Here is a 22,737-nt window from a genome sequence, read left to right as displayed (position 1 = left end):
GTTAATAAACATAGAAATATTTATATTATATACCTTCGATCCATTTTATCTGGCGCACACATATACCAAGATTGAAACTTTAACAACTTTAACTAATAATTAGGCTAATAATTTTTAACTATTATAATACAAATTTTATATCATTAAATTTATAAGAAATTATAGTATTTAATGATTTTAAGTTTATAAATAAAAATAATATAATATAAAAGGTAAATAAATGATTAAAGTGTAATCTAAATACTTATGTTAGATAAAATAGAATATGGAGTATTAGGGCCTGTTTGGTAGGGTTCCTCTCTAACTTTGGCTCTGGCTCTTCTAGAGGAGCTTTGCCAAACGTTTAGAGAAACCGTTTTTTATAAAAAGCAGAGGAGTCAGAGCCATTTTGGCGAACCGCTAAAACGGCTTTGGCTCCTCTATAGAAACCACTCGTAATGAGGTCTGCCAAATAAGCCCTTAGCTTAGGCCTTGTTTAGTTCCGAAAAAATTTCGGATTTCGGTACTGTAGTATTTTCGTTTGTTTGTGACAAATATTATCCAATTATAGACTAACTAGGATCAAAAGATTCGTCTCGCGATTTCCAGCTAAACTGTGTAATTAGTTTTTGCTTTCGTCTATATTTAATGCTTCATGCATGTGCCGCAAGATTCGATGTGACGGGAAATCTTGAAAACTTTTTGCTTTTTAGGCCCTGTTTAGTTTCCCACCCAAAAATTTTTCATCCATCCCATCGAATCTTTGGACACATGCATGGAACATTAAATATAGATAAAAAATAAACTAATTACACAGTTTAGTTGAGAATCGCGAGACGAATCTTTTAAGCCTAGTTACTCCATGATTAGCCTTAAGTGCTACAGTAACCCACATATGCTAATGACAGATTAATTATGCTTAATAAATTTGTCTTGCAGTTTCCTGACGAGCTATGTAATTTGTTTTTTTATTAGTTTCTAAAAACCCCTCCCGACATTCTTCCGACACATCCGATGTGACATCCAAAAAATTTTCGTTCCCAATCTAAACAGACCCAGAGTGAACTAAACATGGCCTTATAGGTGAAAAAAATGGAGGGAGTACGGATGTATAGCACGCATTTCCATGTCGGCCATATCATCATTACCACCCAGTCACGCCAAGCACAGGACACGCACTCAGCAAAACTGAGGGCTGTTTAGTTCTCAAAAATTTTACAAAATTCCCGCTACATTAAATTTTGCAACACATGTATAGAGATTAAATATAAATAAAAAAATTAATTAATTGTACAATTCGCTTGTAGTTTAAGATAAATTTAGCCGGCCAGCGAGTCCTTCTAGAGAGGCACATCTAGGATAGCTCGCAGGCACGATACCGATGGATTCCATGTCGTTGGAGACTCCACCAAGTAGGTAACTGGAACTCTGATGAAAGATGGCGACACCACGGAGCAAATCGCGCGGGAACTCCTGACGGCAGCGCACGGTAGAAGGAGTAGGCGTGTGGGAGAAGGATACGCGCGTGGGAGGAGTCTCTCCGTCGCGCAAAAACATTACTAATGCCAAGCCTCGCGGACTTTTACATATATACACAGTTTGACCCTCTATTTGCCAAAGTCAATTGCTACATATATGCACAGTTTGACCCTCTATTTGCCAAAATCAATTGCCAAACCGTTGGAGAGTAATTTTTAGGATTTTTTTTAAAAAAAACCAAGAATACATAACTCAATTGCAAAACCATTAAAGTTGCTCTTAGTCCATGATTGGACAATACTTGTCTAATACGAAAGTACTATCGTACCACTTTACAAAATTTTTCACCAACTAAGGCCTTGGTTAGTTGCAAAATGACACTATAGCACTTTTGTTTGTATTTGACGAATATTGTCCAATCATAGATTAACTAGGCTTATCTCGTAAATTACAGACAAAGCGTGTAATTAGTTATATTTTTATCTATATTCATGTGTCGCAAGATTCGATGTGACAATGAATCTTGAAAAATTTTGTAAAAATTTTGAGAAGTAGCCTAAAAGTATAAGTTGGTATAAAAAATTACAGTTTCTATTCGCTGATTTATTATAAAAAAAATGCTGCTGTCTACTTGGACAAAAAAAAAAGTACATAAAACAAGCGAACGCCAACCATATATCTTCTTCGCTTCAAGTAACCAAGTTCTTGCTCGAGTAGATTCACTTCGCCACTCCGTTGCCACCGCCGCCGCCGCCGCCGGCCGCCCGATCCTTTCCCGTCTGAGATGGCATCCCCGGCACCGGCGTCGCTTAAGGACACCGTGGGCAGCCTCGACCGCGACGGCTTCGTCGGCCTCCTCTCCAAGCTGATCGGCGAGACCGCGCACCTGCAGAACGACCCGCCGACCCACAGGCCTCAGGAGGAGCGCGTGGCGCAGCACGTCGTCGACGTGCTCCGCCCGGTGTCCGCGGACACCGGGGGCGGCCCTCTCCTCGTGCGGAAGATCAGCTACGTCGAGGGCAGGAGCAACGTCATCGTCGAGTACCCCGGCACCGTCCCCGGCCGCGTTGTCTCCTTCGTCGGCATGCACATGGATGTCGTCCCTGCCAACGCCAGCGAGTGGGTAGGTCAGCGTGAATTTTCTGCTAATCCGGTTATATTTTGTTTGGCTATCGTCGTTCTATATCCAGCTTAATCGATTTTGTGATCTTTAGGGATTATGTTCATCATGGCCAGCTGCTAAATTCAGCATATAGTTGAATGTGATTGGATCCACTGATGTAAAATTTGCACAAATTTCCAGCGTCGTGATCATTTGTGGAGTGTTTTGGTAATAATAGGAGTTATTGTAAAAGTTTTTATTTATGGAGATCCTTCATACTGGCATGCTTTGCTTCATCAATTTGTTTCTGTAGAATGAGTCAAAGTGTTTCAGTACAGTGGTATATATTGGTAGATGTGATTAGCTCTGTTGGTGTAAAAATCTTTTATTTTTCAGTTTTTCAACGGCATGAATTTTTTTGGTTGTAACTTTTTGTAGAGTGTTAAATTTGCTTTGTTTTCTGATTCATTCATATGTGCTGCCTGTAAAAATCTTCATCGTTTTAGTCTCGTTTTAGTCCTTTGTTATTTTCGTAGTCATCTTTTTTCACCAGTGAAGTACTTTGTACTTGATTTTATAACCACTCACGCCCCGTCATAGTCCATTCTTGATCTATTCAGTGATCTTTTCTTATCCGCATTTCTGCAGGACTTTGATCCTTTCTCACTAACCTTTGATAGCGAGGATAAGGACAAGCTTTGCGGACGTGGGACAACTGACTGTCTTGGACATGTTGCACTGGTGGCTCAGCTAATGCGGCGGCTTGGTGAGGTCAAGCCACCCTTGAAGCATTCTGTCATCGCTGTGTTTATTGCCAACGAGGAGAACTCATCTGTCACTGGCATTGGTGTTGATGGCCTCGTGAAGGATGGATTGCTTGACAAGCTCAAGACAGGACCCTTGTATTCATTGCGCCTTAAAAACCTAATGTGTTGTTTATGTGGATTATGTGTTGCTTTTAATTGGCCATTGTTGGTGCTGTGAAGGTTTTGGATAGATACAGCTGATAAGCAGCCGTGCATCGGCACTGGTGGAATGATTCCATGGCATCTCATGGCAACAGGGAAGCTGTTCCACAGTGGCCTTGCACATAAGGTATTTGACTCAAACTTGTCAGGCTGCTTCAGTTCTTTTATGTATTCTATACTTCTATGACTTTTGCTGAATTGGTCATCTCCCAGGAGTTGCTCAGCTATATTTGAAAATATACGCGTAGCAGTTGTATGATTCTATCTGTTACACTGACATCTATATATGATTATTAATCTGCACCATTCTAATCTAACCGAGATGAAGATTTTGAACCTTGGCCTCGAAATGAAGGTGCCTTTATGTCACCCATTATTTATATTTATTGTTTGAATAAAAGTTAAGCTACAAAATATCTATCATCAGCTTTATTAATTTAATTATATTTTTTTGGAGACAGCCCCATCATTGCTTTGAAGTGTGTACCTTATTTTTATGTATGTTTCCCTCTAGGCCATAAATGCAATGGAGATGAACATGGAAGCGCTGAAAGTAATCCAAAAACGGTTTTACACTGACTTCCCTCCACACGAGAAAGAGAAGCTCTATAAGTTTGCTACTCCATCGACAATGAAGCCAACTAAATGGAGCTGTAAGGACAACTTGGACCTCTTTAGTACTTTGTTCATTTTTAAGTAAACAATCATATACTGCTACTCACACTCCTAACTGCTTTGCAGATCCAGGTGGGGGGCTTAATCAAATTCCCGGGGAATGCACAATTTCAGGGGATGTAAGGTAAAATCATTGCCCTGTTTTAGTTTGACAATCCTTTAGTGGCAGTCAAAATCAAATGGACAAATTGAGCTTGTGCTTGATATAGGATGTTTATGACTAAAGATATGTTTGGACACTAATTTGGAGTATTAAACATAGACCAATTAGAAAAGTAATTACACAGATAGAGACTAATTCGCGAGACGAATTTATTGAGCCTAATTAATCCGTGATTTGACAACGTGGTGCTACAGTAAATCTATGCTAATGATGGATTAATTAGACTTAATAGATTCATCTCTCAAATTAGTCTTCATCTGTGTAATTAGTTTTACAATTAGCTCATGTTTAGTCCTCCTAGTTAATGATGAATTAATTGGACTTAATAGATTCATCTCTCAAATTAGTCTCCATCTGTGTAATTAGTTTTATAATTAGCTCATGTTTAGTCCTCCTAGTTAGCATCCGAACGTCCAATGTGACAGGGATTAAACTTTAGTCATGGATCCAAACTTTAGTAGTTACTTAAGGGTTGTGCTTATTAGTGAACAAATTAAAAGTCCGATCTGATGGAAAAAAGAATGGCACCACTCTTTTTTTTTAATTGTTGAGCATCTAACATGGAGTTATTCCTGACCATATGTTTTTTTTTTGTGTGTATACAGGTTGACTCCTTTCTATAGGTAAGCCCATTTCTATTCTTCTGCTCTGCTTGTCCTATGCTGGAAATGCTGTTGAATTGATAGTTGCAATTATCGTACAGCACTTCTCATGTCATAGAGAAGTTGAAGGAATATGTAGAGGACATCAATCAGAGATTTGAGACAATACTTGATACTCGTGGTCCTGTGTCCAAATATATTCTTCCTGATGAAAATCTACAAGGAAGGTGAAGCATTTGATGTTTTTACTCTGTTACCCTTGAGCTGTAACCATCATGGTGGAAGGGGTAATTAATGTTACCAGTGATTTGTTTTTATAGGCTTGAAATCACTTTTGATGGAGATGTGATGAATGGGGTGGCTTGCAATCTGGAGTCTCGAGGCTATCATGCATTATGCAAAGCAACCAAGGAAATAGTTGGCCAAGTGGAGCCATATTCCATCACCGGGAGTCTACCTCTGATTCGGGAATTACAGGTCTGAGAATTGATGCGCAGACTTACTTTCTGAGCCCTATCTCCATTAACTAAAGCAAATTCGTTATCGAACTTTTACAGGATGAAGGATTTGATGTTCAAACAGCTGGATATGGTGAGTGCTTGTATAAGCAAGAAAACTAATTCTTTTTTTATGATTACTAGTTTCACCTGCATCAAATGTTACTGTACATGTCCATCTAATGTTGCTACTGCTTTCACGCAGGCTTACTGAAGACGTACCATGCGAAGAATGAGTACTGCCTGTTTTCAGACATGGCCCAGGGCTTTGAGGTGTTTCTGAGCATCATTTCACAACTGGAAGAAGAGGTCTGAGCCTTCTTGCTGGGATAGACCAATACCTCCAATTTAAATTACTCGTTGCTCAGTGATATCTGTTTGTAACTCTTATCAAGAGGCCGCGACACGGACATCTAACAATAAGATTAGTTGGCCTTCGAGCGTCTGTTTCACGTTGAGACTGGAGACATTTCACCTTTGTGCAATTGTTCTGCAACTCTACGGTAGCTGCAAGAGAGGTGGGCGTTTGGACTTCATGTCTATACCAGTCCCTATGACCTAAAGAAAGTCAATTCTATTTTTTCCCTAGTCAAATCATGATAAATTTTATTGAAATTAGAATAACTATCAATGTCTTATATCAATAAGTACTACAATCCTCCATCCTAAATTATAGGTCTTTTGGCTTTTCTATATATATCTAGATATATGATGTATACATAATAAAAATTATGTACCTATAAAAGCCAAAACGATCTATAAATTGGAAAGGGAGGATGGAGGGAGTATTAGGTTCATCATCATGAAATATACATTTGCAGTATTTCTATTTGGTATCATAGTAACCATCTTCTTTAAATAAATTTGATCAAACCTAGTATGCTTTGACTTGCAACAAACTAAAAATGACTTTTTTTAGAGACAGTAGACAGAGGGACTAGTATACAAAAACAAACTGTTGCCTTTTGTGAATGCGAGGTGATGTGTGCTTGGACCTCGCTAAAATATAGTTGGGCTTGAGATTATGTGTGCCTGGACCTCGCTAAAATGTTTGTAGTTGGGCTTGAGCTTCTTCACGGATGCGCGCGAAGTGTTGTGTCTTCGGCTCCCATTTGTAAGCTTTCAGATAGAAATCCATTGTAGGCTGAAACAAAGACCAGATAGAAACAATCCCAAGGACAATTGCCACTCCTGTTTCAAATTACAGTTGGTTTTAATTTTTGTTCTAAATCAAAATTCTGAAACTTTGACCAAGTGTTAAAAAAGCATTAAATATTGACGGATTCAAATAAATGTACTACGTATTTTCCTAGTGACTTGGTTAAATTTAAATAAGTTTGAGTTAAGATAAAGTTGTAGTGAACTATAATGTAGAAGAATCGAGGGAGTACAATCCAACAATCCGGTCTCTTTGACATTGTTACAATACAACATGAAAGCCGGAACAAACGGAGTTCAAGCCCTGATTGTCATGGATGTGGTTTCTTGAAGAAACGTTTCTAGAGAGAATGATTCTGATTCTCATGTTTATTTTTTTGTTTCTAGTACTAGTATCTAGTATCTACTGCACGTTTGGTTTGGGTGAGTAAAAATGAGAATAGGAGTTTGAAGATAGGAGTTTAGGGAGTAATTGGTTCAAATATGGTCAAGCCTCACTCATATTGCCATATTGGAAAGCCAGACCCCATGGGCCATGGGATAGACTTAGTGCATAGTGCATACAATACTATCGTGTTTGGTTAAATGTACTTATTAGTCTAATTGAAAATAGATGTTTGGTTACCTGTATAAAGATGTGCTGCATTAGATAAAAATAATATGAGGCTATGACCATGATTTTTATTTTATAAGTATACTCTTAAAGTTCTTGTTTTATCTTATTATATTATATATATCTTAAACTTCTTTAAAACATATTATTATCACTTGATATTTACTAATCATCTCTAATAACATCATTAGCTGAGTAAGCACCTGTACAACGAGCTTAGCTCCCTGCTAGAAATGCCCAAAATCTGCTTATCCGCAGAGATAGACTGAGATGATTTCTTTTACATCCCACGAAGCCAGGCCCAGAAGGCATTACATGCAACCAAACAACATGCATAAACTTGCATCTCACGTAGTTGGGGGTAATACAACCAACCAATCACACCCTTAGAAATCTTTTATTTGTTTCGTTGGAGCGGGAGTTATGGAGGGAAGATAAATGAGATTTTAGAGGTCACTGTTGGTTGTTTTGCAACGGACAATTACAGTATATCACTGTCAATTGAAGTCACGACCTGATAAAGATAGACCAGTTCGTGCCTTGAAGGTTATAATTGTTGTGCAAAAGAAATCATAATTTTTTCATATGATGTCAGATCAAGATAAATTATATATCAAAGTTGTAGGATTTAAATAGATTTATTATATCTTTATAGTTTACAATCTCTTAATTTGAGATGTTTACAAGTTCAAATACTCAAATTTAACGTAAGTTTTCGGATTAGATTTGAGATGGTTAACCGTGTCCAATAACAACAAAATCAATGTTAAAGTTGTACTCGAGTCAGTTCATCTAAGCTTATCTGCCGATTTTATTAGATATTCAGCAGTGTTTTTCTTTTATAATAAATCAACGAATACTACCTTTCAAATATGGCTTAGGCCTTGTTTAGTTCCGAAAAGTGAAAAATTTTCGGTACTGTAGCACTTTCGTTTGTTTGTGACAAATATTATCCAATTATGGACTAACGATTTACAGCTAAACTGTGTAATTAGTTTTTGTTTTCGTCTATATTTAATGTTTCATACATGTGCCACAAGATTCGATGTGACGGAGAATCTTGAAAACTTTTTGGTTTTCAGGGTGAACTAAACAAGACCTTAGCGAACCTACCTATGTAACCGTAACAGCGAACGCTGCACCCGTACGAGCGTTCCGTGCCGTTTCCTTCCTTTCGATGCGCAGTCAGGGACGCATCTCTGATTGAAGGCAGGCACGCATCAACATCGACACGTTGTCCTAAAAAGTACAGGGACGCTACAGCTTTTGTAGCAGTAAAAGGGCCTGCATCAGTAGTACAGTACTCGCGCCGCCGGGCCCGCACGCGCGCAGTAGATGGAGACAAGAGCAGGCGCGCGTCGTCGTGCAATGAAATGCAACGCCCTAAGGCCTTTCAAAATTTTTTTTACAAAATTAACACTGTAGCACTTTTATTTGTATTTGATAAAAAATATCCAATAATAGACTAACTAGGTTCAAAAGATTCGTCTCGTCAATTTCGATCAAATTGTGTAATTAGTTTTTATTTTCATCTATATTTAATACTTCATGCATGCGTCTGAAGATTCGATGTGACGGAGAATCTGAAAAATTTTGTAAATTTTTTGGAACTAAACAAGGCCTAACACGACGAGAGCGAGCGCGCCATGCAATGCATATATATAACTGATGATGGGCACAACAGCCATCATTGGACGTACTAGCTAGCTCATCACCTCTCGTTGGCCATCACCGTACCGGCCGGCCGGTCCCCTGCTGCTCGGCCGCGCGCGCAACAGCCTACCATGATGCATGTGTGTCTGTATCGGTCCGCATGCATCAGCAGCGGTCCGTTCTGCTGGTCCTGCCGGCATGCATTCCGTGACCTGTCACGCTTTGTTTCTTTGCTTCGACTCGACAACGTGCTCTTCGTTCCCTATGAGATCGATGCACCTTACCTATATACTACCTCTTCTATCCTAATTATAAGGCTTTGTTTAGTTTGCAAAAAGATTTTGTTTTAAATATCACATCAGATATGTCAGAATAATATTGAGAGAGTTTTTTGGATATTAATAAAAATTTGACGGTAATATATAGGGTTCGAATATGGTATGTGTTTTTAGTGGCTTCTGCTAATCGTGTTGGGCAATGTTGATATTATGGCCTCATTTGGTGCCTCTTATTAAATTTTAGCTAGCTAAAATTATTTTATCTATTCTTAGGTGACTAATAGAACTAAACTATTTTAGCTCCTTTTAGTCAATATGTTTGGAACTTTAGCCACTAATGTGACTAAAATTTAGCTACCTAAAATTTAATTAGAAGAACCAAACAGGGCCTATGAGTCTTGGAATGAAGTAACCCAGGCCTGACATGGTCATGGATGGGGTCAGGCCGGCATGGATGGACGTGATGTGCACCGAGCGAGGCTATGGTTGAGCAAGGCCAGAGTTATGGGTCACATGCTAGTCCATTGATCTCATGGAAATCCAAGGCAAAGCTATTCAGTCCCTTGGGTGGTGCAAATGCAACTCAAAAATTGCACAACAGCGATTATAACCAAAATTTCTCTATAATACAAGTCTATCTATGCATCCACAGCCACAAAGGACAAGCACAGTCCTCTCCAACTCGCTCTATAGCTTTGCTATGTGCACCGCCTCGGGTGCGCTTAGCTACAGAGCCTGCAACTGCATACATTGGTCTCGCATTATTCACTCACTGGTGCCGCGCGGTACGTACTCGATGAATGCACCTAAAGATACGATCAGTCGCCTGCTCATTTGTCCGAGGCCGACTCAGAGACTACTGCAAGTCTTTCATGCAGCGAAGACGGCGCCAGCTTTTGCTGGCAGCTAGCCATGGCGACCACAAAAGTTGGCCAACGATGATGCCCTTGCCCGCTCTGTCAGTGCGGGAGATCTGTGGCTAGTGTAGAGCAGTAGAACTAGTCGAGGCGCACGCATGCAATGCAATACTATATGCATGCCCCCGCAGCATGGCATGTACATGTAGGGGTAGAGGACGCCCTCGAACCACGGGCAGTGTGCAGTGGCGTCTCCGTACGGCGATCTGATCTGCAGTTGCCGGCCGAGGGACAATGCATCATGCAATCCGTGCGCGTACGTCCTGCCAGCCGGCCTGCCAGCATGCACTCGGATGGTATATGCATGGCTGGTACTCGCAAATACACGACGAGTCCACAACGGGTACACGGTTTGAACCGGCCGGAGATGATGGCGCCCGCGCGAGGGGCAGCGTGGAGCCATAGACCGTGTGTCGACCAGTGCGCGCCGGAGCGCCACACCCACACACCTGCGCGTGCGTGTCCTTCCAGCGTACGAAATGCATGAGACACCGTGTGTGCCGGCCGGCAGACCATATGCATCTTGTGGTTAATTCTGTGCGCACGTTGCGGCAAGCGTGTGTAGCGACGACGACACCATCGATGCAATCTCTGTTGATTGTCTGCTTATCGTTTCAGACACACACTATTGACAATTTAATGCTCTTCCATCACTACTGCTGGATGCATATAATACAGATGCTGTGGTAATAATAATGACTTAATAATGCTGTGTTGCCGCTGTGGCTCCTGCGTAGTACGTTATTGCTGGTGTCACCTCTGTTTGCTAGTATGACTGCATGAATAGTTCTAGCTAGTGCTCCCCCTCTAGCTCGTTCCCTATTGCCTATGCAGTATAGTCACTTGGTTTTCTTTCATGAGTGAAAAAGTAATAGCAATGGCGCGGCTTAACCTTTAGGCTGTCGATCGATGTATTGATATATATTTATAGTGCTGGTACAGACATATCGGTTCATGACCGATTACAAACTAGTCCCATTCAATCACGACTTTGAGTTTGTTTCGACATTCATTCAGTCTGTTCATTGTCAGTGGTTTTGTAAATCCATCGGCCACCTGACGAACTAGTAGGCATGTACTAATATATTTCTACAACGAGAAGCCCCACCTTCACCTGCTTGTTGATTTCTACCAAACGATTGCAAACGACTGAAATGAAAGCAGAGATACACGCTCAGATGCATGCGCATGCGATTTATTATTCCGATTTCATCAAATTATAACTGCACAAAAAGGATCATCGATCACCCAACGTACGATATTCTTAGCCTCTCATCTTTCTCATTTTTTGGAGATGTGAGAGATGAGCCCATTTGTCTTATGAGAGATAGATGAGCCCATTTGTCCACCAATAGTTAGCCGTCATAGCTAGCATACTACTATTTACTATACATGCATGCAGGTCTCTAGGATAGAGTTTTCCACCCAAAAAAACAACATCTACACATCGAATATCAAATAAATAAAAGAAAAAAAATCCTAGACCCAAAAGGCATACTATGAGCTACCCACAATTATCGAAAAATGAACATGTGGATGCTGAATAGCTAGTAAAATAATTAAATCTAGACCTAGCTAGAGGCCGTCCCTCTGGCATTGTGAGCTACCCACGCTGTTGCGAGTCACGAGTCACGCACTGATGAAACTAACTTTGCATGAGTATTTAGGAATCCACCACATTTTGGAGATGTGAGAGATGAGCCCATTTGTCTCCCCACGAATGATTAGCTACATATGATACAGAATCACTAACTATCTACTCTAGGGGCTGTTTTTTTTTTAAGATCCGATTTTACCCGACATTATATTGATAAGCAAGAAGTAGAGTTGCATCTTTACATGCGCGAGAGGCGCTAACTCATATGGTAGACCACCACATGGGTTTTACAGGGGTTCTAAAGTTAATTACTCATACTAGCTATATCGATCCATGGGTGATTACCCCTCCGAGCTGAGACCCAATTAGCGAATTCATCCTTAATTCTTGTGAGCACCACCTGCTCCGAGTTTCTTGTCCTGTTGAAAACTCTCGCATTTCTCTCCTTCCAAATGTGCCATAGTGTCAGAATGGAGATCGAGTGTGTATCCTTGTTCCCCCCTATGATCATGACATGGAACCAATCCTCTATATCGGACGATGCTCCCCAACAATTAGGCTGTAATTTTTCCTCTAGGGCCCGGAACAACATTTCTCCATAATAAAAAACTACTAGGCTTAGCTGCACTACTGACAAGAGATTATCATCAGGAGAATATTTAGATCTTATAACTTGGCACATAGAGACTCAAAGTAGAAGTCTTGCACCATTGTCTCTAAATCCCAACCACCCTTATCCTTTGTACATCACAATAACCAATGCATTTTATATGTTTTCTTGTCCTAATAAGCCCCTCAGAATCTACTTATTACTATGTTACTAATCTTGTCACAAAAACGTTTTTGTCAGATCAAAACATGATATTACATAGCTTAGGATGGCTTGTACCATAGCCTTAATAAGAACTCTCTTGTCACCCTTGGATAAAAGCTTCTCCTTCCACTCTTGTATTTGTTTCCAAACTTTTTCCTTCAAATATTTAAATGTTCATTTTTACCACAACATTCCCTAATACTTCTCATTTCATGCTTCTAATGTCCCAAGACTGTCATCAAGTAATTATTCTTGTGCTTTTATTATTCATACTAAACATAACTGAAGATTTCTCCTTAGCTTCTTTATTGTTTGCCCAAAGAGCAACCTTGATACGATGAAAGAATATTTTGCAGATGATGTGTCCTCTACTATTCATCAGATTCAGATGATGTATACACCTTATAATCCCTCTCTATCTTTTGCTTCATGAGGCAGGCATGAGAAAGCATCAACACACAACAGGAAACGGTACAGAAAGGGGATCCCTTGTCTGAGACCACTTTGGAGGGTAAACTTAGCTCATCATTATTAACTTTGACGCGATAGGTGCACCATAGAGCATTCTAATGCCATCGTTAAACAAAAAGGATTCTACAGCATTTTCATCATCTTTTCAGTACCATATGGTGAATCACCTCCTAACTTTTGCTGCCATTGATCCACATACGGCCATACCTATACTAGTACGGCTTACACTCACTCACTGACTCCATGCGTACATGCAAAACGTCTTCTACGTACTATAAGGACATTGCCGTCATCCTAAATACTGGACCACCATGTGATGGACACATGGAACAAGCTAGGCAGGAACTGAAGGCGCAGTTTCCGACATGGAATTAAACGAGACGTGACACTAGCACGGAACCGGCCGGCCGGCTTCCCTTTCAACATCTCGCCGGAAAACGGCACGTCACGACCACCACTCACGTCGCGGCACACAGCAGGGGAAAACGGCCAAAAAACGGAAGTTGGATAGCATCGAAAGGCCAGGCCACGAGTGCGTGTCGCGCGACTCTCTCCACGTACGCGCGCGCCCATCCATCCATCCATCCATTCCATGCACCCCGCCCACTGATGACGGTTGGCACGTTGCGGTCAAAGCGCGGCCGGTGCATGGAGGGCAGCCAGCTGAGCGCGCATGCATGCCAACCCGAGCAATATGCAGCTCTGGCGTGCCGCATGGCACCAAACGGCATTAACCGCCGCCGCAGGCCGTCATGGGCCGCGCCCGGCGTCTCGCGCGCTTACCAGCCGCAGCCGGCGGTCGGTCTCCCCCTCCCCCACGCGCGCGCATGCGGCCATCCGCGTCGCACCAAACCGCATTATTGATTCCGATCCGCGCGCGCCCCGTCGTCGCGCACCGCGCGGCCCCGCCGGCCTGCCGGTGGTGAGCCCGCTCCGCTGGCTCGGCCGCGCGGGGGGGCGTCGGCTTCCTGCAGCGTTCCCTCCAGAAGCGGCCGGCACGGCGCGCAGCGGCACATGCCACCGTGCCTGGCGGCCGGCCTGCGCGGGCGCGTGAGCTCGCAGAAGCTGGCAACAGGGGCCATCACGTACACTGTACACACACATGATGTCTGCACTGCACGGCGGCCGGGAAACCAAAAGCCCGTGAAGGCAGCGGGCGTGAGCCGAGAGAGCTAGCGGAGAGGGTCTGGAGCTCACTGTGCAGTGACGGCCACGTTTAGGACATTCATGCTACCCTGTACCGTGTGGTGTGTCGATGCATATATAGAGAGAGAGAGGAGTACATCGATCGATCAGGAGCACGACGTACGCCGAGTACACATAATTAATATAACAATCGCATCCATGCATGTAGCTAGCATTAGCATGTGCATGGCTGCAAGTCCGCAACACAGAAATGGGCGGTTCTGGCCCTTCTGGGATGCATCAGGTACGTTCCTTTGTGTGACCATGGTGAAACATGTAGAGTACCCGTAACTGCTGCTGTGGGCCGGATCCTAGGGATCGTAGGGCCATCCCGATTGCACAGTCACGGTGTAGGTTAGGTTTCTCTCTACTGGCAGTGTATGTCCGTTTGAGCCTTGTTGCCTTGTTGAACCACCAACACTCCAAGTTGTCAGGGCAATCCATGTGATGAGGAACGATCAATCTCCTCGAAAATCGCGTCGCAGCGTGGCAGCGATCGTTACAAATCCCGGTCTGCTCGGCCGGCGTACGAGACGAACAAACAACCAGTCGAGTGTAAACTGCCAAATCATAGACTGCAACTGTGCCATACCTAGCAGTCGCCTTTTGGGACAGCTCTGTCTCACCAAACTTTCTACTGCTGGTATGGTATTTTTTTTTCCGAGGAAGAACGTTCCATGACAATATATATACCCGTATTGCCACGGGTCCATTCACAGTTCTCCAAGATATACATGTCCAGGAGCTACGCCGCTTCAAATTTCAAACGAGCCATTTGGAGTCCTAGTAGTCTCAGAACAACACAAGTGTGGAAGTGCACACGGCACACCGGTGCAATTTCTATTCTAATTTCTACTGTGACATTTTTTTTACCGTCAATGTCTTTTAGGTCTGATCCAAACATTTATAGAAATTTTGGCATTTAGAAGTGAAGTTTGGGCATGCATTGACTGCATGAGTTCCAAGCCATTTTACTTTTGATTATTGTAAAGATTTTGATATATACTGCCTTCATCCTATAAATAAAATCAATTCCTAAAATCACCTTAAGTCAACCAATGTTAAGTTTAACTAACTTTATAGAAAAGATTAGCAACACCTATGACACCAAATAAATACTTCCTCCATTTCAAATTATAAGTCGTTTTGGTATTTCTAAATACATAACTTTTATTATGCAGTTAGTTACATTAAGTCTAGATACATAGCCAAAGCTATGTACCTAGAAATGCTAAAACAACCTGTAATTTGGAATGGAGAGAGAGAGAGAGAGTACATTATATAAAAGTATATTTCATGATGTATCAAGTGACACTAATTAAATGTAAAAAGTATTGGTGTTTTTCTATAAATTTAGTAAAACTTGAAATATAATAGCTACACTTAGGACAACTAAAATTTTGAGTTGGGACAACCAGATAGGGACTCGATATACTCCTCCCTCAATCTTCTCAAAGGGAAGGAATTGGGCATTAGAAGAATCAGTGAACAAAGCCATAGAAAATTCTTGGGAAACCCCAAACTAATCAGGCAACCTATGCAACAACAAAAGCACAAGAACACTACCAGCAACGCCCGGACTCCCTACTTCATGAGCATTCTTTTGTACCTCAAGTGCAAAGCCGCTACTACTCGAAGGAGTCGGGAAGGCTCACATAGTCACATGTAGAATCTTATCCCAAAGCGAGTAAGTCCCTTCTAAAAGGTCTTGGAGGAATGGTCCATGGTGAGGCACTTGAACAAGAGCATCCTACTACATACCGCAACCTGTTACTATCGCTCATATTCTCTCCATGCATAGAGAGGAAAGAATGCATCTAGCATTTAATTTTTTTTCCACAACTCTAGTTTAGAACTAGCTTGTGGGATCCTTAAATTTAGGTAGGGTTTCCTAAAAAAATGAATGTCATATTGATGCATCATGACAATGAAATCTAGATTTTATGGATGCAGTCATTTCCCTTGGTCCAACTAACATGGAGAGAATAAAAAAATATGGGTGGTGTGCTTATGAGCCCTAGATGAATGTATAATAATGAAAAATAGAGATAAATTAGTTAGAAAAATTACTCAACAAGTTTAGTAAGAAAATATTGGTCAACTTCAATTCAAAATTTAGTTCATTTAGGTAATGAGAAGAAATAAAATATGCTTCATCTTCCCATTAGAGAAATCTGGCTAGTTTTTTTTTACAAGTTTCTCCACACTTAAACTTTCTTTACACCTAAACAAGTAAAACAAAACTCGCAGCCTCACACACAAAATTAACCATTTATCCTAAACACAAAAGACCATCCATGGGAAGAAGAAAAAGAGGCATAGCCACAACCTCCGCGCGCCGCACACAACAAGCTTTAATAAGATGTTCCTTCTTGTCATCGCTAAGCTGTAATCGTGCCCACAACCTGAACACTGCAAATACGTTTTAGGTGTGCGCTTGTTAAAAAAATCATTTCTTGAGAGACCACAAAGCAAGTGGTCATCATGTTAGAAATGCAATATTATTTTTCTTGTCCATTGTTTATACCAACTATCAAATAAATGATCCACGCTTTGAGGTGGGAAAATACCAAACATAATATGCAAAGCACGCCATATGAATTTAGCATAGAGACATTCAAAAAAGAGATGTTGTATGGTTTGTAAACTACTGCAAAACAACAATATTTACTACCATTCTAGTTCGTCCTCATTAGACAATCCTTTGTTAACATCACTCCATTTTTGAAAAACCATAGCAAAATCTTTAATCTTGAGAGGAGAACAATCATCTACCACAATCGGAGGAAGTCCATCTTTGTTCATATGTCGTGTGACTCCAGCGATGTTGAATGCTACCAGGTATGTACCATCGTCGATCTGATTTGTTCCAGCTACTCGTTATGATACTCTAGGTGATACTCTGTTGAAGATGCGAACAATTGATGAAAAGAAAGGAAACAAACCACATAAAACCCAGATGAATTTGAATCAGTATGTTGCGCCCCCTAGGAGAAAAACAGTTTCTTGAAAACAATGAGGCGCACCCGGCACCTGCGTCTTAGTGTTTAACGCTAATCTTCAGAGCAAGGTTTCCAAGAAACAATATGATTCGTACACTTAAGCTTCAAAGGTTAACTGGATTGCACTAGCCGGTTTGACGGATTGTTCGCTGCCATGTTTGGCTATACTCCTACAGACTCCAAGATTAGCTGATGAAAAGCTGCTGAGATTCTCGCAGGACATTATACTAATCGATCTGATACTGTCATTTGGGGTTCTGCACACCCGTGTCCTCTAGCTGCTAGCTGCACCTTTTTGCCATGTGTGTTTGCATGTACTGTCTCGAATCCGTTACACACGCATCGTGAGTGGTAAACAAAGGAATCACTTCCGTAACAAACATCTCTTCTGTCATGGCAGTGGCAGCTACTGATCCGTGGTAGCTTTCCACATGACGTTTCTTGGAGTAGTAGTGTACGGAGTACATGGAATCAGAGGCTGCTCACCCACTAATCAACTCCTTGAAACGTGCTGCACCGGTTTCTGCAGCCTACAAACGCATGAATATATTGTCCGGACATCCCGGTGTCCCCGTAGCTTGGACAAGGACATCTCCTCTCCGTAGGTACTATGGTAAAAATCAGGGCGAGTACGGCGTGAATCAATGTCGACAAACAGCCAGAAGTGTCCCAGAAGTTTAGCCGGAGCCCTGAATTCCTGGGTTGGTGACTGACTGCGCTGGTGTGGTCGATGATTGACCGCTCTAGGACTTACGTTAACCCTCCTCGCTTATACCAGCACAGAAGTAGTGCTAGCCCACGTTACTCATGTGACCTGCTGCTTGCAATATTGTCTCGTTGCTACTCCCTCCACTGTTAATCCATGTGGCCTTGTTGGTACTTACCACTGTCTCCAACCGCATCCCGTGTGATGGATGGATTGGTCCTCTATAGCTAATATAATCCTCTTCACGGGCATAACTGGTCTGGTTCTCAAGAGGCATTTGGAGAAACAAGCTAAGCTCTTCCTTGTACCACGTACGTGCAGGCACCTCATTAACTCAGGTGCTAATTGTCCTAGTCGCCATTAATCCCAGCTACCATATTCCATGCTATGCTACTCCGCAGTCCGCACTACCTCTTCTCTTCTCTGACTTTTCTTGCAGCTCCACTCCACCGCGGTTCTTTCTGAGCTCTGCTACGGTGCTACCCAAACCAACACAGCGCGGCGTAGTACTCCTACATAAAAAGAACGCAGCTTTTGGTCACATTTGATCGCCCTGAGTCACTACTGTGGCGCTGCCGATTTGCCGAAACCACGGCTAGCTCCTTCATGCATCCACTGAAAAACCTTATCCTTCCCCCCCCCCCCCCCCCCCCCCCCCCCCCCGCGCATACACTCAGCCCACCACTAGGGAGAAAGAAACATATGCATGCCACCAACGCAAGGAGCTCAGAACCTCAGATACGCATCAGTTGGCAGCAGCAGCCGACGCAGCGGCCAAGAGCGATAAGTAGTAGTAGACGACGGTGGGCGGTGCGGCGTGCAGTGCAGCAGCGTGCTCGTACTACACTACTAGTAGGCACCCCGCAGCGCACGCAGCAGCACCGCAAGTAAACGATACCGCGCGTCGCCAAGAGCTTACCGACACCGAGAAGCAGCCACGCACGCGCGGGGAGCTAGCTAGCTAGAGCGCGCGCGAGAGCGACCGTCGATCGGCGGCCACCCACCCGCCATGTCAGCGTTAGTGGACGCGCTGTGCGCCGCGCCGCCGCCCAGCGACGCCGCCGCGCTCGTCTACGACACCTTCAACGCCGCCAGCTTCCTCTTCGACACCGCCGCGTTCTGTGACGGCGCCGGCATTGTCGTCGCCCCGGCGTCCGCGCATCAGCAGCAGCAGCAGGCGGCCGTGGAGGAGGCGCCGGCGGGGGAGGCGCAGGCAGCGACGACGACGTCGACGACGACTAGGGTCAGGAAGCGGCGGCGGCGGGCGCGGAGCTGCAAGTCGAGGGAGGAGACGGAGACCCAGCGGATGACGCACATCGCCGTCGAGCGCAACCGCCGCCGCCAGATGAACGAGTACCTCACCGCGCTCCGCTCCATCATGCCGGAGACCTACGTCCAGAGGGTACGCGCGCTTGACTCCAAAGTATAGCAAACGGACACCGCTTCGTGTCAAGCGTGTTCCTTTCTTCTTCTATAGTATAGCGTGTGTTCGTCAAAGGAAGAAAGCGATGGCGGAGCAACCATGGCGGAGGAATGTTTCTTCTGCCGAAAGAGACCCTCACTGAACTTCCGAGTATCGAGCGAGCAGTTCATGCAATGCCTTCCCTTTTTCTAGGTCAACCGCGACTATTTCACGCCTGCCATTCACTAGCTTTTGAGCCTTTAATTCCCTTCACTGTTGGATTTCTTGGCCGGGCACCAACAAACCATGCATTAATGTGTCCCCCTCTTCTGTCATTAACTTCGCTCTAGCTAGTTCTTGCAGAGAGTTAATTCAATGCTCCTTGGTGTAGCAGTAACTCCTCATTCCTGACAAAACTAACGGTTTGGTAAACTTTGGCAGGGTGACCAAGCTTCCATCGTCGGAGGGGCAATCGAGTTCGTGAAGGAGCTGGAGCAGCAGCTGCAGTGCCTCGAGGCGCAGAAGCGCAAGCTACTGGCGGCGGCGAGGCCTGACGCGACGCCAATGCACGCAAGCAGCGGCAGCGGCAGCACCAGGACCTGCTGCGCGGATTCCGCGACGGCGGCGACGACGAGCAACTGCAGCAGCAGCGTGACGGAGGACGCGGCGGAGCACGCGCACGCGCCGCCGCCCCCATTCGCGCAGTTCTTCACGTACCCGCAGTACGTGTGGTGCCACTCGGCGCGGAACCCCGCGGCGGCTGAGGGGGAGGAGGACGGCCGGCGGTCGGGGGTGGCCGACGTCGAGGTGACCCTGGTGGAGACGCACGCCAGCGTGCGCGTGATGACGACGCGGCGGCCCGGGCAGCTCCTCAGCTTGGTCACCGGGCTGCAGGCGCTCCGCCTCGCCGTGCTCCACCTCAGCGTCACCACGCTGGACGCCCTGGTCCTCCACTCCATCAGCGTCAAGGTACTGTAGTACATACTTATGTTATGCGTGCGCGCATTTGCCTCTGGCTTTTAAGTTTATCTCATTTATTACTTAAGTTTTGATTCGTTCCTGAGTTTTGTTGACGGAGTAGGACAAAGATTTGCATTGAACACAAACCGATGCAAACTCGAAAACTACAGGCTCACGAATCGAGCGATTCTACAGACATCATTTAGGAATCATTGAGGGTCACTCTGCACGAACCAAAAATCAATATTAAAATCGATCAGCCACACCCCGGCTCTCAGAAGGCTGAGCTCTCCATGTCCATTGATTCGGTGGCATCCATCTTTAGGCCTTGTTTAGTTCAACATGCAAACCAAAAAGTTTTCAAAATTTCCCGTCACATCGAATCTTGTGACACATGAATAAAACGTTAAATATAGACGAAAATAAAAACTAATTACACAGTTTAGCTGTAAATTACGAGACAAATCTTTTAATCCTAGTTAGTCCATGATTTAATAATATTTGTCACAAACAAACGAAGGTGCTACCGTACCGAAAACTTTTCACTTTTTACAACTAAACAAAGGCCTTAGCAGCAGTAGGCCTGAACGTAAAGCGTGTCAGATATTCTCCTGCTGTTGGATGTGTAGACCAGTCATGAGTGATCACATCGCTGCGGTCCGGCAGGCAGAGGTCCTTTCCTGCACCCAAAGCTAGCTCGACTCGAACCAGTGCATGCATTATTGTTCTCCCCCGAATCGATATACTATTTTTCTCCCCCGAATCTGGCTCTGGTGAGGATCCGATGGACCTGACACGAACACTGGACACCTGGGTCTTTTCTTGCTCCCCGCCGGTGGTAGTAGTACGACTGCCGCATGCGGCGTTGGTGCTTGCTTTTGACCGGAGATCTCAGCGAGGCGCCGGGGCCTGCCTGCCGTGCCAATGCCACCACAGCTGCCATGTCTTGCCTTTTGGTGAGCTGTGAGCTCTGAGCTCGCATCGCATTGCGATGCACCGCTACGTACGCCATGCTCTGGCTTGTCAATAGAGATGAGTAGTAGGAGTACTACAGTAGTCATGTGCTCATGTCGGCGCCTGTCCATGGCCATGGCTATGGCTGTGCGCTGAGTCTAGTAGTTGTTGGGGTAGACACTCCGGCAAGGCCAGCTTCATGGAGATGAATATGTAGTACAGTAGGAAGAGAAAGAAAGGCACTTGCAGGGCGAATCTTTTCGCTGAACTGCTGGCGCTGCTCGAGCTTGAGAGATTGGCATCGAGAAATGGGCTGAAAAAGGCTACGGCTAGGCAGCAGGGAGGGACCGACAGCGTACATGTTGCATCGTGTTTATTTTTGGCCACGGCAGTACGACACTGTGCCGTAGTTTATGACCACGGGCAGGGCCAGTGGTGGTGGTGGTGGAGTCAAGTTGTACCCGCAGATTCCCACCCCTCCTTGTTCCTGATCCTGATGCAGCAGCAGCATTCATCAGAGAGTCCGGGCTCCGGCATATGGGTCATTGCACATGTTCATTCGCCTCGTCCGTGCAGGTGCTAACCATGGCGTGCTTTGCTTGCTGCAGGTGGAGGAAGGGTGTGGCCTGGCGACGGCGGACGACATCGCCGCCGCCGTGCACCACGTGCTTTGCATCATCGACGCCGAGGCCACCGAGCAGCAGCTGCTCGCTGCAGCGGGGCCGCAACCGCAATAGGGCCGCCCGCGAGCCGACCGACCGACGTCCCCGGCGATCGAGGAGACGAGCGTAGATGCGACGTGACTCAAAGTCATGTACTACAAGCATCATATGCGAAAATTGAAGGGTCCGGTGAAACGTCGTCTCCGTGTAATTGTGTAGTTTGATCTCTTTTCTTTTTTTCGTTTTTTCCCCCTAGTAGATGTGTAAGCGTGTTTTCGGCATGTTGTCGCGATGTTCCGTTTAGCGTTCGATCTGTGATGATTAGCTCTTCAGCTGTGCTGTCCATTCCCTCAGTGTTGTTCAAGACGGAGCGGGGCGAGGGCACAGTCCAGGTTACCGTACCGTTTGGTGAAAATTTACAGGACCTCAGTGGTAGAAATATATTTCGCCATTTTCAGCGATTTTCGAAAAAAAAATCATTGCAAAAATTGGTCAAACCTTTTTGAATGTGTCTTCGAGATTGGACGAAGTTTTTGTCCGAAAAAGTCGAGAATTTTAAATCTACAACAGGTACCTGATTTCATTCGATGATAAAACACAGCTGGTTTCACAAGCAAAATCAGTAGCTGAATCTAGCGGGATATTTAACTTTTTGCCATTATACCTCTCTATATATCACTCTTATAATTGCGCTTACATATTTACGGTTGTAAAGAGAAATACACTACACAATTGACACTTTTGCCTACCTGGCTCGTCAAGGATGCACGCGACGGTGGATCCTAGTTAGCCCACAGCAAATGACCAGCAGGCACCAGCCGCCGCCACCAGCACTCCTACACTATTGTGGATCTAAATTGCAGATCTAGGATGAAAATATAGGGGACTGAAGTCGTCATT

The 22,737-nt window shown here is 44.3% G+C and overlaps 2 protein-coding genes across 2 annotated transcripts; both read left to right on the top strand.

The window, feature by feature from the left end:
• Positions 2,145–6,089, top strand: LOC8073186 (acetylornithine deacetylase). The gene is made up of 10 exons (XM_002454403.2): positions 2,145–2,581; positions 3,209–3,462; positions 3,547–3,655; positions 4,043–4,181; positions 4,270–4,327; positions 4,972–4,989; positions 5,070–5,195; positions 5,289–5,445; positions 5,526–5,559; positions 5,671–6,089. Exons 1-10 carry the CDS (start codon positions 2,243–2,245, stop codon positions 5,778–5,780), a joined length of 1,344 nt encoding a protein of 447 aa, XP_002454448.1. The 5' UTR covers positions 2,145–2,242; the 3' UTR covers positions 5,781–6,089.
• LOC8073895 (transcription factor bHLH96) lies at positions 18,532–22,313 on the top strand. Its single transcript, XM_002454402.2, has 3 exons — positions 18,532–19,261; positions 19,703–20,230; positions 21,784–22,313. The coding sequence occupies exons 1-3, from the start codon at positions 18,869–18,871 to the stop codon at positions 21,910–21,912; spliced, it is 1,050 nt and encodes a 349-aa protein (XP_002454447.1). The 5' UTR covers positions 18,532–18,868; the 3' UTR covers positions 21,913–22,313.

This window comes from Sorghum bicolor, chromosome 4 (genome assembly GCF_000003195.3).
Source record: "Sorghum bicolor cultivar BTx623 chromosome 4, Sorghum_bicolor_NCBIv3, whole genome shotgun sequence".
Lineage (NCBI taxonomy): Eukaryota > Viridiplantae > Streptophyta > Magnoliopsida > Poales > Poaceae > Sorghum > Sorghum bicolor.
Note: the sequence above shows the minus strand (reverse complement) of the source record. Positions and strands in the feature narration are given on the sequence as shown.